Below are 17,749 nucleotides of genomic sequence, written 5' to 3'. Positions count from 1 at the left end.
CCATACAAAAGCAAAATACTGTGGATGCTGGAAATCTGAAATAAAAACAGAAAATGCTGGAAATACTCAGCAGGTCAGGCAGCATCTGTGGAGAGAGAAACACAGTTGACGTTTCAGGTCGATAACCTTTCGTCTGAACTGGAAAAAGTTAGAGATGTATCAGATTTCAGTGCAGCGGCAGGGAAAGGGGAGGGGAGGAAAGAACAAAAGGGAAGGTCTGCGAGAGGGTGGAAGGCAGGAGTGATTAAATGTCAGAGTGGAAGTGGAACAGAATTAAAGTGACCGGCAGCTCGGGATCATGCTTACGGACTGAATTGAGGTGTTCCGCAAAGCGGTCACCCAATCTGCGTTGGTTTCTACAGTGTAGAGGAGACCACATCGTGAGCAGCAAATACAGTATACTAAATTGCACGAAGTACAAGTAAATCGCTGTTTCACCTGGAAGGAGTGTTTTGGGCCCTGGACGGTGGGAAGGGAGGAGGTAAAAGGGCAGGTGTTGCATCTCCTGCGCTTGCACTGGAAGGTGCCGTGGGAAGGGGAGGGCATGTTGGCGGTGATTGAGGAGTGGACCAGGGTGTTGCGGAGGGAGCGGTCCTTTCTGAATGCTGAAAGGGGAGGGGAGGGGAAGATGTGTTTGGTGGTGGGATCATATGGTGGCGGAAATGGCGGAGGATGATCCATTGAATGTGGAGGCTATCGTGATTCTGGAAGGGATGGGAAGGGATGAGAGCAGAAGTACGGGAAATGGAACTGACACAGTCTAGGGCCATGTCAAGCACGGTAGAGGGGAATCCTCGATTTGAGGAAAAAAGGAAGACATATTGGAAGCACTAGTTTGGAAAGTGGCATCATCCGAACAGATGCAAAGGAGACTGAGAAACTGGGAGTATGGAATAGAGTCCTTACAGGAAGCGGATTAGGAGGCAGTGTAGTCCAGGTAGCTGTGGGAGTTAGTGGGCTTATAGTGGATGTTTTCGATGACCTATCCCCAGAAAAGGAGACAGAGAAGTCGAGGAAGGGAAGGGAAAAGTTGGAGATGGACCATGTTAAGGTGAGGGAAGGGTGGCAATTGGAAGCATAGTGAATGAAATTTTCTAGTTCAGGGCGAGAGCACGAAACGGCACTGATACAGTCATCAGTATACCGGGGGGGGGGGACCCGAGTAGAACTGGAATAAAGAATGTTCACATATCCCACGAAAAGACAGGCATAGCTCGGAACGTGCGGGCTCCCATAGCAACACTTTTAATTTGGAAGAAGTGAGTGGAGTCAAAGGAGAAGTTATGCAATGTGAGAACAAGTTCAGCCAGGTGGAGGAGGGTGGTGGTGGAATGGGACTGGTTGGGCCTCTGTTCAAGGAAGAAGCGGAGCGCCCTCAGGCCATCCTGGTGGGGGATGGAGGTGTAGAGGGATTGGATGTCCATAGTGAAAAGGAGATGGTTGGGGCCAGGAAACTGGAAACTGTTAGTGGTGTTAAACCACCTCCCCATGACATTCAACGGTATTTCCATCGCCAAATCCCCCACCATCAACATCCTGGGGATCACCATTGACCAGAAACTTAACTGGACCAGCCACATAAATACTGTGGCAACAAGAGTAGGTCCGAAGCTAGGTATTCTGTGCTTTGTTTGAACTCGGGCACTGTTTTCCTCAATGCAATTTGTGAAAATGGGAGTTCTTCAACTTTCTTGCGTAACAGCCTTGGCTCAGTGGTACTACTCTGACCGCTGAGTCGTAAGGTCATGGGTCAAGGCCCACTCCAGAGACTTGAGCACATAATCTAGGCTGACATTTCTGTCCAGTACTGAGGGAGTGCAGAACTGTTGGAGATGCCATCTGTAGAATGAGATGTTAAACTGGGTCCATGTCTGCCCTCTCAGGTGGACATATAAGATCCCATAGCACTATTTTGAAGAAGAGCAGGGGAGTTCTTCCAGTGTCCTGGGCAACATTTGTTCCTCAAACAATGCCTAAAATGGATGATCTAGTCATTTAAGAAAATAAGAACATAAGAATTAGGAGCAGGAGTAGGCCATACGCCCTCTTGAGCCTGCTCCGCTATTCAATAAGGTCATGGCTGATCTTCGACCTCAACACTTTCCCGCCCAATTTCCGTATCCCTTGATTCCCCTAGAGTCCAAAAATCTATCTATCTCAGCCTTGAATATACGCAACGATTCAGCATCCACAGCCCTTTAGGGTAGAGAATTCCAAAGATTCACAACCTTCGGAGTGAAGAAATTAACCTGAGACTATGCCCCCTAGTTCTAGACTCACCAGCCTGGGGAAAGAACCTCTCAGTATCTACCCTGTCAATCCCCCTCAGAATTTTGTATGTTTCAACCTCTCCTCCTTCTAAACGCCAGAGAGTATAGGCTCAATCTTGCCTCATAGGATAACCCAACGAATCAATCTAGTGAACCTTCGTTCCACTGCCTCTAAGGCAAGTATATCCTTCCTCAGATGAGGAGAGCAAAACTGTACACAGTACTCCAGGTGTGGTGTCACCAAAGCCATGTATAATTGTAGCAAGACTTCCTTACTCTTGTACTCCAAACCCCTTACATTAAAGGCCAACATGCCATTTGCCTTCCTAATTGCTTGCTGCACCTGCATGCTAACTCTGTGTTTCCTGTACAAGGACATCTAAATCTCTCTAAACAACATTTAATAGTTTCTCACCATTCTATTCTTCCTACCAATGTGAATAACCACACATTTCCTCACATTATACTCCATCTGCCACCTTATTGTTCACTCACGTAACTTGGTCTATATCCCTTTGCAGGCTCTTTGTGTATTCCTCACAGTTTACATTCCCACCTAGCTTTTGATCATCCCTTCATCTAAGTCATTAACATAAATTATAAATAGCTGAGGGCCAAACACTGATCTTTGCGGCACCCCACCAGTTACAGCCCACCATCCCGAAAATGACCCGTTCAACCGTACTGTTTTCTGTCTATTAACCAATCCTCTATCCATGCTAATATATATTACCCCCCAACCCCATATGCCCTTAACTTTTATGTGGCACCTTATCAAATGCCTTTTGGAAATGCAAATATACTACAGTACATCCACTGGTTCTTCTTTTGCTACCCTGCTAGTTACATCCTCAAAAAAGCTCTAATAAATTTGCTAAACACGATTTCCCTTTCATAAAATCATGTTGACTCTGCCTAATCAAATTATGATTTTCTAAATGCCCTTTTACCACTTCCTTACTAATGGATTCCAACGTTTTCTCAACAACTGATGTCAAGCTAACTGGCTTGTAGTTCCCTGTTTTCTATCTCCCTCCTTTCTTGAATAGCGGGGTTACATTTGCTATCTTCCAATCTGCTGGGATCCTTCTAGAATCGATGGATTTTTGGAAGGTCACAACCAATGCATCCACTATCTCTGTAGCCACCAATTTTAGAACCCTTGGATTTAGGCCATCAGGTCCAGAGGATTTGTCGGCTTTTAGTCCCATTTGTTTCTCTAGTACTTTTCTCCTGTCTCTGCCTCTGAGCGACTTTTGCTACCCTCTTCCATTTTACATACTTGTAGAAGCTCTTACGATCTGTTCTTATATTTCTTGCTTACTGCTATTCTTTGCAACATTATAAGCCTCTTTTAATCTAGTACTATCCTTAACTTCTTTAGTTAGCCACGAATGGATCACCTTTCCCGTGGAGTTTTTATTTCTCAATTGAATGTACAGGAAACTCTCGTTTAAATGGCATCTAAGTATCCGGAATTCCCTATTAACCGGCAAAATTCTCACTCCGAAAACAACACCTCAATAACCGGCAATGTTGCCGAGTCCGAGTCTCCCGCGGTGGCCGAGTTAGTCAGTGGGGGTAGTTCTCCAAACTGCCACTACTCAGCTTCTCGGCGCTGTCGGAAGTCGGAACACCTCAATAACAGAGAAGTCTGACTCTCCCGCGCTGCCGGTAGTCTCTTCTGATCTGCCATTTTACAGGGGTACTGTGTGTCTTCCACGCTGCTGGTAGTCATTGCATTGCATTACCCTCAACTGGCAGTACTGTACTTAATCAAGCATCTTCCACCATCCATTTAACACAACATTCTGTAGGTGAGTACCCAATTACTGTATACTGCACATTTCTTGATTTTTTAATTTTTTTTTTGTTAAAAATAGCCTTGGTAGATAACCCTCTCCGTCATCCGGAATTTTTGATCAACCGGCAACATGCCGGTCCCGTCGGTGCCGGATACCAAAGAGCTTCCTGTATATTCATTGAGAATTTTGGAATATTTCTTTAAATGTCTGCCACTGCTTATCTACTGTAAGACCTTTTAATCTAATTTCCCAATCTACTGTGGCCAATTCGCCCTTCATACCTATGTAATTGGCTTTATTTAAGTTTAAGATTCTCGTTTTGGACTTAGAATTTCACATTGGGTTTGAGAGTGAAATACTTATCATATTATGACCACTCTTCTCCAGATGATCCTTTAGAGTCATAGGGCTAGAATTTCCCAGGGCCATGGAGGTGGAAATGGAGGCGTGTGGGGTGTTAAAATCGCGAAATCTGGGGGCACGAACCCATCCCGCCCCCAACCCGCCTCTATGCCCGCTTCCCAGGAGGCGGGTACCCGACCTGTGCTGGGAGCCGCCTCCCCGAGGCGGGAAGGGGATTAGTGCCAATTAACTGTCTGTTAACAGGTAGTTAACAGGCAGTTTATAGCCTAATCCCTATTTTTATCCCTGATGTGTGGGCTGCCCGACTGCTCCAAACCACGCCAAATTAGCGAGGCGGACCGTCGGGCTGAAGGACTTGGCGGGTTCGAGATGTCCAGTGTTCAGGTGAGTGATGGGTGCATGAGTGCAGAGGTAAGTGTGTTTGGTGTGTGTAAAGTGTTTAAATAGGTTTTACTTACCTTTACTTACTAATGCAGGTTTCCTTCCTTCAGGTCTCGGGAGTCCCTCAGCCCACCGGCACAGAAAGCAGAATGGTCACGAGCTGTCAAAAGTTGCAGCCTCTGCTTTCTGTTCTGGAGAGATCTCTAAATCAGCCTGAGAGGAAGGAATTAATTTAGAGTACAAATTGTCAGTGTTTGACAGCTTCAAAGAGCTGTCAAATGTTGATATTTCATCTGTCAAAAGCTCTTGACAGATGAAATGTCAATCTGTGACATCACCGTTGCCGGGTGGCCTTAATTGGCCTGCTGAGCCCGCTGTGTGGGCTCAACAAGGTCAATCGGGAAAATCGAGTGGGTTGGCCACAACTCGATGGGGGTGGGACTACAACCCCAAAAGTGTGAATCCCGCCTCCTACTCGCCTCCATTGATAAAATCCAGCCCATAGTCATAACGGCACAGAAGGAGGCCATTTGGCCATCAAGTCCGTGCCGGTTCTCTGTAGAGCAATCCAGTCAGTCCCATTTCCCCGCAGCCCTGCAAGTTTATTGCCCTCAAGTGCCTATCCAGCCTCCCCTTGAAAACATTGAGTGTCTCCGCTTCCACCACTTCCGTCGGCAGCGAGTTCCAGGTCCTCGCCACTCGCTGCGTAAAAAAGTTTTTCCTCACATCCCCCTTGTATCTCTTGCCCAAAACCTTAAATCTGTGTTCCCTAGCCCGTGTTCCCTAGCCCTTGTACTATCAACTAGTGGGAACAGCCTTTCCCTGTCTAGCCTATCCAAACCCGTCATAATCTTGTACACCTCTATCAAATCACCCCTCAACCTCCTTTGCTCTAATGAAAACAAATCCAGCTTCTCCAACCTGTCCTTGTAACCAAGATCCCCCATCCCCAGAACCATTCTGGTAAATCTCCTCTGCACCCTCTCAAGGGCCTTCAGATCCTTCCTAAAGTATGGTGACCAGAACTGGATGCAGTACTCCAGTTGTGGCCTAACCATCGCTTTATAAAGGTTCAGCATAACTTCTCTACTTTTGTACTCAATACCTCTATTTATGAAGCCCAAGATCCCATATGCGTTGCTAACCACTCTCTCAATATGTCCTGCCACCTTCAGGGACCTATGCACATTAACTCCCAGGTCCCTCTGTCCCTGCACATTCTTTAAAACTGTGCCATTAAGTGAATATTGGCGCTCCCTGTTCCTTCTGCCAGAATGCATCACCTCACACTTCTCTGTATTAAATTCCATCTGCCATTTGTCTGCCCATTCTGCTAGCCTTTCTATGTCCTGTTGCAGTCGATTGGTATCATTCTCACTGTTTGCAATACCCCCAAGTTTGGTGTCATCGGCAAATTTAGAAATTCTACTCTGTATTCCAATATCCAGGTAATTTATATCAAAAAAAAGCAGTGAGCCCAGCACTGACCCTTGGGGAACATCACTGTTTACCATTCTTGAGTCTGAAAAACAGCCATTTACCACAACTCGCTGTTTTCTGTCCTTAAGCCAATTCCTTATCCACGCTGCCACTGACCCACCTATTCCATGAGCCTCAATTTTGTTAACCAGCCTTCTATGTGGTACTTTGTCAAACGCCTTCCTCAAATCCATGTAGACAACATTCCCTTCATCAATCCTCCCTGTTACTTCATCAAAAAATTCAATTAGATTGGTCAAACATGTTCTGCCTTTTACAAATCCGTGTTGGCTCTCCTTAATTAGCTTAAACCTCTCCACGTGCCCGTTAATTTTTTCCTTGCTTATTGTTTCTAAATCTTTACCCACCACTGATGTTAAACTGACCGGCCTGTAGTTAGTAGGATTGTCCTTACACCCTTACTTGAACAACAGTGTCACATTTGCCATTTTCCAATCCTCAGCCACCTCCCCCGCACCTAGGGAAGATTGGAAAATTATGGAAAGCCCTTCCGCTATCTCCTCCCCCAATTCCCTTAGCAACGTGGGATGCAAGCCATCTGGACCAGGCGACTTGTCCACTCTAAGCATACCCAGCCTTTCTAGTACATCCTGTCTATCAATTTTCACCCCTTCCATTGCTTCTACCTTTTCCTCTTCTACCGATATTTTGTCAGCATCCACCTCCTTAGTAAACACCGATACAAAGTACTCATTGAGTATTCTAGCCTTGCCCTGTGCCTCTAAGCATATATCACCTTCTTTGTCCCTAATAGGCCCCACCCCGCCTCTTACTATCTGCTTACTGTTTACATGCCGGTAGAAGATTTTTGGGTTCCCTTTTATGTTAACTGCCATTTTACTCTCACATTCTCTCTTTGCCAATCTTATTTTCATCTTCACTTCCCCTCTCAACTTATTGTATTTGGTCTGGTTCTCCCTTGAAGAATTCACCTGACATGCATCATACACCTTTTTTTGTTTCATCATCTTCTCTATCTCCCTCGTCATCTAAGGAGCCCTTGCTTTTGTTCCTTTACCCTTCCCTCATGTTGGAGTATACCTAGACTGTACCTGGAACATTTGCTCCTTAAAGATCACCCATTGTTCTGTTACAGTTTTTCCTGTCAGTCTTTGGCTCCATTTTACCCTGGCTAGACCATTTTGCATCCCATTGAAGTTAGCCCTATTCCAGTTTAGAAGTTCCACTCTAGATTGTTCCTTGCTCCTCTCCATTGCTAATCTAAATCTTATGATACGGTGATCACTCGTACCCAAGTGTTCTCCCACAGACACTTGCTCGACCTGGCCCACCTCATCCAGCACCAGATCCAGCAATGCCTCCTTCTTAGTTGGGCCAAGAACATACTGGTCAAGAAAATTCTCCTGCACACATTTATGTGTCTCCTTCCTAGTTGGGCCAAGAACATACTAGTCAAGGCAATTTTTCTGAGCGCAGTATTTATGTGGCTGGTCCAGTTAAGTTTCAGGTCAATGGTGACCCCCCCAGGATGTTGCTGATGGGGGATTTGGCAATGGTAATGCCGTTGAACGTCAAGGGGCGGTGGTTAGACTCACGCTTGTTGGAGATAGTCATTGCCTGGGACTTGTGTTGTGTGATGTTACTTGCCTGAATGTCGTCCAGGTCTTGCTGCATGCGGGCACGGACTGCTTCATTATGTGAGGAATTGCGAATGGAACTGAACTGAACACTGCGCAATCATCAGCGAGCATCCCCACTTCTGACCTTATGATGGAGGGAAGGTCATTGATAAAACTGCTGAAGTTGATTGGGCTTTGGACACTGCCCTGAGGAACTCCTGCAGTGATCTCCTGGGGATGAGATGATCGACCTCCAATAACCACAACCATCTTCCTTTGTGCTAGGTATGACTCCAACCAGTAGAGAGCTTTCCCCCTGATTCCCATAGACTTCAATTTTACTAGGGCTACTTGATACCACACTCGGTCAAATGCTGTCTTGGTGTCAAGGGCAGTCACTCTCACCTCTTCTCTGGGATTCAGCTCTTTTGTCCATGTTTGGACCAAGGCTGTAATGAGGTCTGGAGCCGAGTGGTCCTGGCGGAACCCAAACCGAGCATCAGTGAGCAGGTTATTGGCGAGTAATTGCCACTTGATAGCACTGTCGATAACACCTTCCATCACTTTGCTGATGGGGTGGTAATTGGCTGGATTGGATTTGTTCTGTGGACAGACATACCTGGGCAGTTTTCCACATTGTCGTGTAGATGCTCGTGTTGTAGCTGTACTGGAATAGCTTGGCTAGAGGCATAGCTAGTTCTCAAGCACAAGTCTTCAGCACGATAGCTGGGTTGCTGTCACGGCCCATCGCCTTTGCTGTATCCAGTGCGCTCAGCTGTTTCTTAATAACACGTTAAGTGAATTAACTTGGCTGAAGACTAACTTCTATGATGGTGGGAACCTCAGGAGGAGGCTAGTATGGATCATCCACCTGGCACTGCTGGCTGAAGATGGTTACAAACGCTTCAGCCTTGTCTTTTGCACTTGCATGCTGGGCTCTGCCATCATTGTGGATGATGATATTCTTGGATCCTCCTCCTCACATTAGTTGTTAAATTGTCTACCACCATTCACGACTGGATGTGGCAGGACAGCAGAGCTTAGATCTGATCCGTTGATTGTGGAATTGCTTGGCTCTTACTATAGCATGCTGCATCTGCTGTTTAGCATGCATGCAGTCCTGTGTTGCAGCTTCCCCAGGTTGGCAGCTCATTTTTAGGTATGCAAGGTGCTGCTCCTGGCATGCTCTTCTGCACTCCTCATTTAGCCTGGATTGGTCCCCTGGCTTGATGGTAATGGTAGAGTGAGGGACATGCTGGGCCATGAAGTTACAGATTGTGGTGGAATACAATTCTGCTGCTGCTGATAGCCCACAGCACCTCATGGATGCCCAGTTTTGAGCTGCTGGATCTGTTCTGAATCTATCCCATTTAGCACAGTGGTAGTGCCACACAACATGATGGAGGGTGTAGAAGCGACTTCGTCTCCATAATGACTGTGCGGTGGTCACTCCTACCAATACTGTCGTGGATAGATGAATCTGCGACAGGCAGATTGGTGAGGACAAGGTCAAGTATGTTTTTCCCTCGTGTTGGTTCTCTCACCACCTGCCGCAGGCCCAGTCTGGCAACTTATGTCCTTCAAGACTCAGTCAGCTCGCTCAGTAGTGGTGCTACCGAGCCACTCTTGGTGATGGACATTGAAGTCCCCCACTCAAAATACATTCTGTGCCCTTGCTACCCTCAGTGCTTCTTCCAAGTGGTGTTCAACATGGAGGAGTACTGATTCCTCAGCTGAGAGAGGACGGTAGGTGGTAATCAGCAGGAGGTTTCCTTGCTCATGCTTGACCTGAAGCTATGAGACTTCATGGGGTCCAGAGTTAATGTTGAGGACTCCCAGGGCCACTCCCTCCCAACGGTATACCACTGTGCCGCCACCTCTGGTGGGTCTGTCCTGCCGGTGATGAAAGAGTTTGGGACATTGGCTGAAATGTATGATTCTGTGAGTATGACTAAGTCAGGCTGTTGCTTGACTAGTCTGTGGGACAGCTCTCCCAATTTTGGCACAGGTCCCCAGATGTTAACGAGGAGGACTTTGCAGGGTCGACTAGGCTGAGTGTTCAGTTGTCATGTCCGAAGCCTAGGTCGATGCCGGGTCGTCCGTCCAGTTTTATTCTTATTGTTTTTCGTACCGGTTTGTTACAATTGAGTAGCTTGCTAGGCCATTTCAGAGGGCAGTTAAGAGTCAACCACATTGCTGTGGGTCTGGAGTCACATATAGGCCAGACCAGGTAAGGACGGCAGATTTCCTTCCCTAAAGGACATTAGTGAACCAGATGGGTTTTACAACAATCCAATAGTTTCATGGTCACCATTACTGATACTAGCTTTTTATTCCAGATTTATTTAATTCACTGAATTTAAATTATACTTGGCATAATTTCAAAGTTTGCAGATGACACAAAAGGATAGTAACAGACTTCAGGGGGACATAGACAGACTGGTGAAATGGGAATACACATGGCAGATGAAATTTAACACAGCGAAGTGATGCATTTTGGTAGGAATATAAACAAAATGGTAGAATTTTAAAGGGGTTTCAGGAATAGAGAGATCTGGGGGTTCACACACAAATCTTTGAGGTCGCATAACATGTTGAGAAGACAGTTTAAAAAAAAAAATGCATACGGGGGATCCTGGGCTTTATAAACAGATTAATAGAATACAACAACAAGGGAATTATGCTAAACCTTTATAAATCACTGGTTAGACTCCAGCTGGAGTATTGTGGCCAATTCTGCGCACACACTAGGGAAGGATGACAAGGCCTTAGAGTGAGTGCAAGGGAGATTTACCAGAATGGTACCAGGGATGAGGGACTTCAGTTACATGGAGAGACTAGAGGAGCTGAGGTTGTTCTCCTTTGAGCAGAGAAGATTAAGGAGAGATTTAAGAGGTGTTTAGAATGATGAAGGGTTTTGATAGAGTAAATAAGGTGAAACTGTTTCCAGTGGCAGAAGGCTTGGTAACCAGAGGAGAAGGTCATTAACAAAAGAACCAGAAGCGAGACCAGGAGAAAAATTTTTTACGCAGCGCGTTATGATGATCTGGAACACACTGCCTGAAAGGGTGGTGGAAATAGATTCAATAATAACTTTCAAAAGAGAATTGGATAAATACTTGATGGAGAAAAAAATTGCAGGGCTGTGGGGAAAGGGCAGGGGAGTTGGACTAATTGAATAGGTCTTTCAAAGAGCCAGCACAGGCATGATGGGCTGAATGGCTTCTTTCTGTGTTGAATCATGCTATGAATTGGCCCTTATTTTTCCAGAATATAGGCCCCAAATTTCCATGGAGGTTGTCCCATCATAATTTGGGCAAAAGATTAGTGGAAAATACCTAGAGAAAAGCATAAACAGCCATTTTCAGCCGTTGATACGATATCTCTGGAGGTTCTAGCAATCTCCTGCATAAGTTTTGACAGATCATCATGAGAACCCCTGTGGAAATTCAGAGCCCTGCTTTTGTCAAAGAAATTATAATTACTTTTGAGAGGCATATCACTCATTTACTTTTGGGAATATGTGCACCATACAGATTTTGCAAACTTTCTTTTGATTAGTTCCAGCTAAGAAGAAGAAACCAAAGCTCCTGAACAAGTTCGATAAGACTATTAAAGCAGAACTAGATGCTGCTGAAAAGCTACGCAAAAAGGTGAGCTATAAATTCTGTATATTGTCTCCGGTCTACCAGGTACTGAAACTCTACTTTGGCTGATGTGTATTCAATATTTTAGCAATACCAGTTGATAACTGAAAAGTACAATAATATTTTTAACTGTATGATTCTGTAGGAATTTCTTTGCATGCAATAGTTTTATTAATGAAGGTGCAGCACAGTTGTTGGGATTTTGGTTCACTACTATTTGAATAACTAAACCATTACACTTAGACATTTTTATTACCAACTTGGAAAAAGTCAGAAGCCACAGAAGTGATTCCAGAACCTTTGGACACCAGTTATAACCAGGGTTCCTGAGAAATTTCCAATGTTTCTTATGGATTCTGCAAATTGCAGTGATACCCTCAAACACAGTAAGTTTTCCCTGCTTTCAGAATCTTTTTTGTGAATTCACTCTCTCTGAAAGTACAACCTCGTATAAATTATCATTGTTGCTCCACACTCTGAATCAGCACACAAGCCATTGCACTGTCACCATGTGTGATTGTAGCATTATGCATGACATTGTACCATTTCTCCAGTGCTAACCAGCGCTCAATCCATACCTGATGGGGCATATAACTGCAAAGCCGCAGCATCTGATGTAAAAGTGGATTACAAACCTTTTTTTCTATTATAATATTATAATGTCCCTGCCACAATCAAAGCCACCTTACTTTTCCTATCATGAAACTAAGCTTGTGTTATCTCTGGACCATTCAAGCTCCAATTAAGTTAATCCATATCCCAAATGTGGGGACATCTTTTTGCTTATTCTGTTATCGTACAATAGATTATGCCCCAAGTGCATTTTAATGAACATTAGTCCAGAAAATCCTGACCACCTTTTGAAAAGCCAGAGAATATTTTTCTCCATTCATTAATGTTAGCAATAAAGTGCTTTCCCCACTTCATACTCATGTTGACTTTTATTTAACAATAATTGGAGGAAAATGCAGCATCAACCTGACCATGTGATCTGACTCAAACGGTACTCAACTATAGATATCCATTGGCATTGTCTTCCCTTTTGATGCAATAACTGGGCACTTAGAAACTAATAGTAAGATTGGGCAGAGTCAACATGGATTTATGAAAGGGAAATCCTGTTTGACAAACCTATTGGAGTTCTTTGAGGATGTAACTAGTGGAATAGACAAAGGAGAACTGGTAGATGTGGTGTATCTGGATTTTCAGAAGGCCTTCGATAAGGTCCCACACAAGAGGTTGATGAACAAGATTCGGGCACATGGAATTGGGGGTAATATACCAGCATGGATTGAGAATTGGTTAACAGACAGAAAACAAAGAGTAGGGATAAACGGGTCTTTTTCAGGATGGCAGGCTGTGACTAGTGGGGTACCGCAAGGATTGGTGCTTGGGCCCCAGTTATTCACAATCTATATCGATGATTTGGATGAGGGGACTAAATGTAACATTTCCAAATTTGCTGATGATACAAAGCTAGGTGGCTAGTGTCAGTTGCGAAGAGGATGTGAAGAGGCTTCAAGGGGATCTCGACAGGCTCAGTGAGTGGGCGAGAACATGGCAGATGGATTATAATGTGGATAAATGTGAAGTTATCCACTTTGGTAGAAAAACCTAAATGGTGAAAGATTGGGGAATGCAGATGCTCAAAGGGACCTGGGTGTCCTTGTACATGAAAGTGAATGTGCAGGTGCAGCAAGCAATTAGGAAGGCAAATGGTATGCTGGCCTTCATTACAAGAGGATTTGAGTACAGGAGTAAAGAAGTCTTACTCCAATTATATAGGGCCTTGGTGAGACCACACCTGGAGTACTGTGTACAATGTTGGTCTCCTTACCTAAGGAAGGATATGCTTGCCATAGAGCGAGTGCAACGAAGGGTCACGAGATTGATTCCTAGGATGGTGGGACTGTCGTATGAGAAGAGATTGAGTAAACTAGGCCTGTATTCTCATGAATTCAGAAGAATGAGAGGGGATCTCATTGAAGCATACAAAATTATTACAGGGCTTGATAGGATGGATGCTGGGAGAATGTTTCCCTTGGCTGGGGAGTCTAGAACCAGAGGCCACAGCTTTAGGATAAAGGGTAGGCCATTCAGGACTGAGATGAGAAGAAATTTCTTCACACAGAGGGTGGTGAATCTTTGGAATTCTCTACCCCAGAGGGCTGTGGAGGCTCAGTCATTGGGTATATTCAAAACAGAAGTCGATAGATTTCTGATTAGTAAGGGCATCAAGGGATATGATGATAGGGCTGGTGAATGGAGTTGAGGCAGAAGATCAGCAATGATCTCATTGAATGGCGGAGCAGGACTGAATGGCTTACTCTTGCTCCTAGTTCTTATGTTCTTTTGGACCAATTTCTGAGCCCACAATAAAATTTCACTTCCCCAGAAAAGGAATACTAAATCTCTTATAAAAGAAAGCATGCATCCAACTGGAAAATATGATTTGGCCTCTCATACCAGCTTCTTCCACATACTGTGTAAAGTCTACAAATTATACTTTACCCACCAATTTAACCCTCTCAGCAAATTTCTGCATAAATAGTCCTTGATCTCAAGGTAATCAAATGAACTCCATTATCTATCCATCCTCTCATCTTATTTTGGTTGAATCTTGAAGATCCTAAAACTGGTTATTTGAAAATGTCAGGATGATGTGGTTAGCTATAATTCCAGTGCTGTTTTTGGTTGGGTGTCTATTGTCATTTGTATTACTGGACAGATTTTAGATAGTCAAAGTATTAACCACTCACAAATTCCTTTAGTCCTTACTTAAAACCATTATTGGCCTAACCACAATGTATGGGAATATTTTTTGAGGTAAGTGCCTATTCTATTTTTTTTAACTATCAATTGTGTCTAATTCATTAGCTAACTGAGTTGAAGTACACCAAGGCTCACTATTGGGACCATTGCTGCTTCTCATTTACATTAATGACCTGGTCTCGAACTCAATGCAAAGTTAACTGATTTGGTGATACCAAACTGGATGGGGCAATCCGAGGAAGCAGTTCCAAAATTACAGAACAGTTGGACAAAATAAGTTTGGGCAGATCAATGGCAGATAAAATTTAAATGCAGAGGTGCAAGGTACTGCACTTGGGAAGGAAAAAAAAGCAACACATGTACTTTGTGAATGGTGTTGAAATAACTATGACTGAAGTTGAAAGAGACCTTAGGAGTCTTGGTATAGTCAATGCTGAGCAGGTCCAACTAATGCAGAGCAGCAATTAACAAAGCCAATAGAATGTTGCACTAAATAACCAAAACAGTAGAATACATCGTCATCAAACCAGCAGACAAAGGAGGTGCCATCGTCATACAGAACAGAACGGACTATTGCAAAGAAGTATACCGACAACTGGACAACCAGGAACACTACAGACAGTTACCCGCAGATCCGACCAAAGAACACACCCGCCAACTCAACAGACTGATCAAAACCTTCGATCCAGACCTTCAAAGCATCCTACATGCTCTCATCCCACGTACTCCCCGCGTGGGAGACTTCTACTGCCTCCCAAAGATACACAAAGCCAACACACCTGGACGTCCTATCGCATCAGGCAACGGAACCCTGTGTGAGAACCTCTCTGGATATGTCGAGGGCATCCTGAAACCCATCGTACAGGGAACCCCCAGCTTCTGTCGCGACACTACAGACTTCTTACAGAAACTCAGCACCCACGGACCAGTTGAACCAGGAACACTCCTCGCCACGATGGACGTCTCGGCACTCTACACCAGTATCCCCCACGATGACGGCATCGCTGCGACAGCCTCAGTACTCAACACCAACAACAGCCAATCTCCAGACGCCATCCTACAACTCATCCGCTTCATCCTTGACCACAATGTCTTCACCTTCGACAACCAGTTCTTTACCCAAACACACGGAACAGCCATGGGGACCAAATTCGCACCCCAATACGCAAACATCTTCATGCACAAGTTCGAGCAAGACTTCTTCGCTGCACAGGATCTCCAACCAACGCTATACACCAGATACATCGACGACATTTTCTTCCTATGGACCCACGGCGAAGAATCACTGAAAAGACTACACGATAACATCAACAAGTTCCATCCCACCATCAAACTCACCATGGACTACTCCTCAGAATCGGTCTCATTCCTGGACACACGAATCTCCATCAAAGACGGACACCTCAGCACTTCACTCTACCGCAAACCCACGGACAACCTCACGATGCTTCACTTCTCCAGCTTCCACCCTAACCACGTTAAAGAAGCCATCCCCTATGGACAAGCCCTGCGAATACACAGGATCTGCTCAGACGAGGAGGAACGCGATGGACACCTACAGACACTGAAAGACGCCCTTGTAAGAACGGGATATGACGCTCGACTCGTCGATCGACAGTTCCGACGGGCCACAGCGAAAAATCGCATAGACCTCCTCAGAAGACAAACACGGGACACAACCAACAGAGTACCCTTCGTCGTCCAGTACTTCCCCGGAGCGGAGAAACTACGCCATGTTCTTCGCAGCCTTCAACATGTCATCGATGACGACGAACACCTCGCTAAGGCCATCCCCACGCCTCCACTACTCGCTTTCAAACAGCCGCCTAACCTCAAACAGACCATCGTTCGCAGCAAATTACCCAGCTTTCAGACATGCCAGATCATCAACACAGATACCATCATCACACGTGAGGACACCACCCACCAGGTACATGGTACATACTCATGTGACTCGGCCAACGTTGTCTACCTCATACGTTGCAGGAAAGGATGCCCCGGAGCATGGTACATCGGCGAGACCATGCAGACACTGCGACAACGGATGAACGGACACCGCGCAACAATCACCAGGCAGGAGTGTTCCCTCCCAGTCGGGGAACACTTCAGCAGTCAAGGACATTCAGCCTCCGATCTTCGGGTAAGCATTCTCCAAGGCGGCCTTCGAGACACACGACAACGCAAAATCGTCGAGCAGAAACTGATAGCCAAGTTCCGCACCCATGAGGACGGCCTCAACAGAGATCTTGGGTTCATGTCACGCTACATGTAACCCCACCTGACGCAGGGTCATCCAGACTTGAGTCGACATTGGCTTGTTCTCTCTACACAGATGCGGCCGGACCTGCTGTGATTTCCAGCCAAAAAAAAATGTTTTTTGTCTTTTTTTGTTTTTCATACAGACCCCAGCATCTGCAATATTTGACCCCTTGTGACCCCACCTCATTGTTCTTTGATGTAATGTTTCCCTGACTGACCTGTTTGGACACCATTCACACCTTTGACTGCTGTGATTATCTTTCTGCCGAGGTGTGATAAATGGCAGTTGGAAAGGTTACCTGTAAACATCTGACATGATTCTCTGACTATATAAGCTGTTGTGGCGACACGCCACCACTGGACATAATCCGCTCACGGCGGCACAGACAGTCTAAGCAGAAGCCCCCAGCCGGGGGCCCTTTCCTCCAGCAACTTGTTTCCCGCAGGGACAGGCTGCCGGGAGCACTTCCTGTCTGGGAAGTATTTAAGTGGATGTGCGGGCTTTTCTAGTCCCTGTTTGTCATGTGGTTGGAATAAAGCAGTTGTGTTTTCAATAGCTCTGGTCTCGACTCCCACGTTTGCCGCGGTATCTCAACACTGGTGACCCCGACGCTCAGGACGAATCCTAAGCTAGCATGGCGGATACAAACGCAGTCACAGTTAAATTACCAGACTTTTGGGAGAACCTCGCCGAAGCCTGGTTCGTTCAAGCTGAGTCCAGATTCCGGCTGAAAGGCATTACAGTCGACGCCACGAAGTACGACTACCTCGTCGCCTCGCTCACCTACGCTACAGTCCCCAAGGTTTGGGCAGCGCTGCAGAATCCACCAACGGAGGGCAAGTACGAACATCTGAAGGCTGCGCTACTTAAAAAATTTCAAACGTCCTCTTACCAGCGCCACTGCCAACTCCTGGACCTCCCCGGCCTTGGTGACGCTTCACCATCAGACCTGCTTTCCCACATGCTGTCCCTCTCAGACGACAAAAATCCCGGCGCCCTTTTTCGCACGCTTTTCATTCGGCAGCTCCCCGCCAGCATCCGCCCGCTCATTGTGGAGTCTGACTCCACGGACCTGAATGATATAGCCGAAAAGGCCGACCGGCTGCTCTCTGCACAGGCCGCTCGCGACGTCGCGCCCGACCTCACGGCAACGACCACGCGGTCTTCCCGG

General features: G+C 45.7%; 1 protein-coding gene across 6 annotated transcripts in view; it reads left to right on the top strand.

Annotated features, from left to right (window-relative positions):
* The window catches only part of unm_hu7910 (un-named hu7910), a 426,260-nt gene that overhangs the window by 239,619 nt on the left and 168,892 nt on the right, over positions 1-17,749 (top strand). For all 6 annotated transcript variants that reach the window (XM_085993023.1, XM_085993021.1, XM_085993025.1 and 3 more), the window contains one exon: positions 11,461-11,552. In XM_085993023.1, coding sequence (XP_085849149.1) covers positions 11,461-11,552 — 92 coding nt within the window. The remainder of the gene's footprint in view (positions 1-11,460; positions 11,553-17,749) is intronic.

Source organism: Somniosus microcephalus, chromosome 7 (genome assembly GCF_052327205.1).
Source record: "Somniosus microcephalus isolate GS21.2 chromosome 7, FLI_Smic_1.0, whole genome shotgun sequence".
Lineage (NCBI taxonomy): Eukaryota > Metazoa > Chordata > Chondrichthyes > Squaliformes > Somniosidae > Somniosus > Somniosus microcephalus.
Note: the sequence above shows the minus strand (reverse complement) of the source record. Positions and strands in the feature narration are given on the sequence as shown.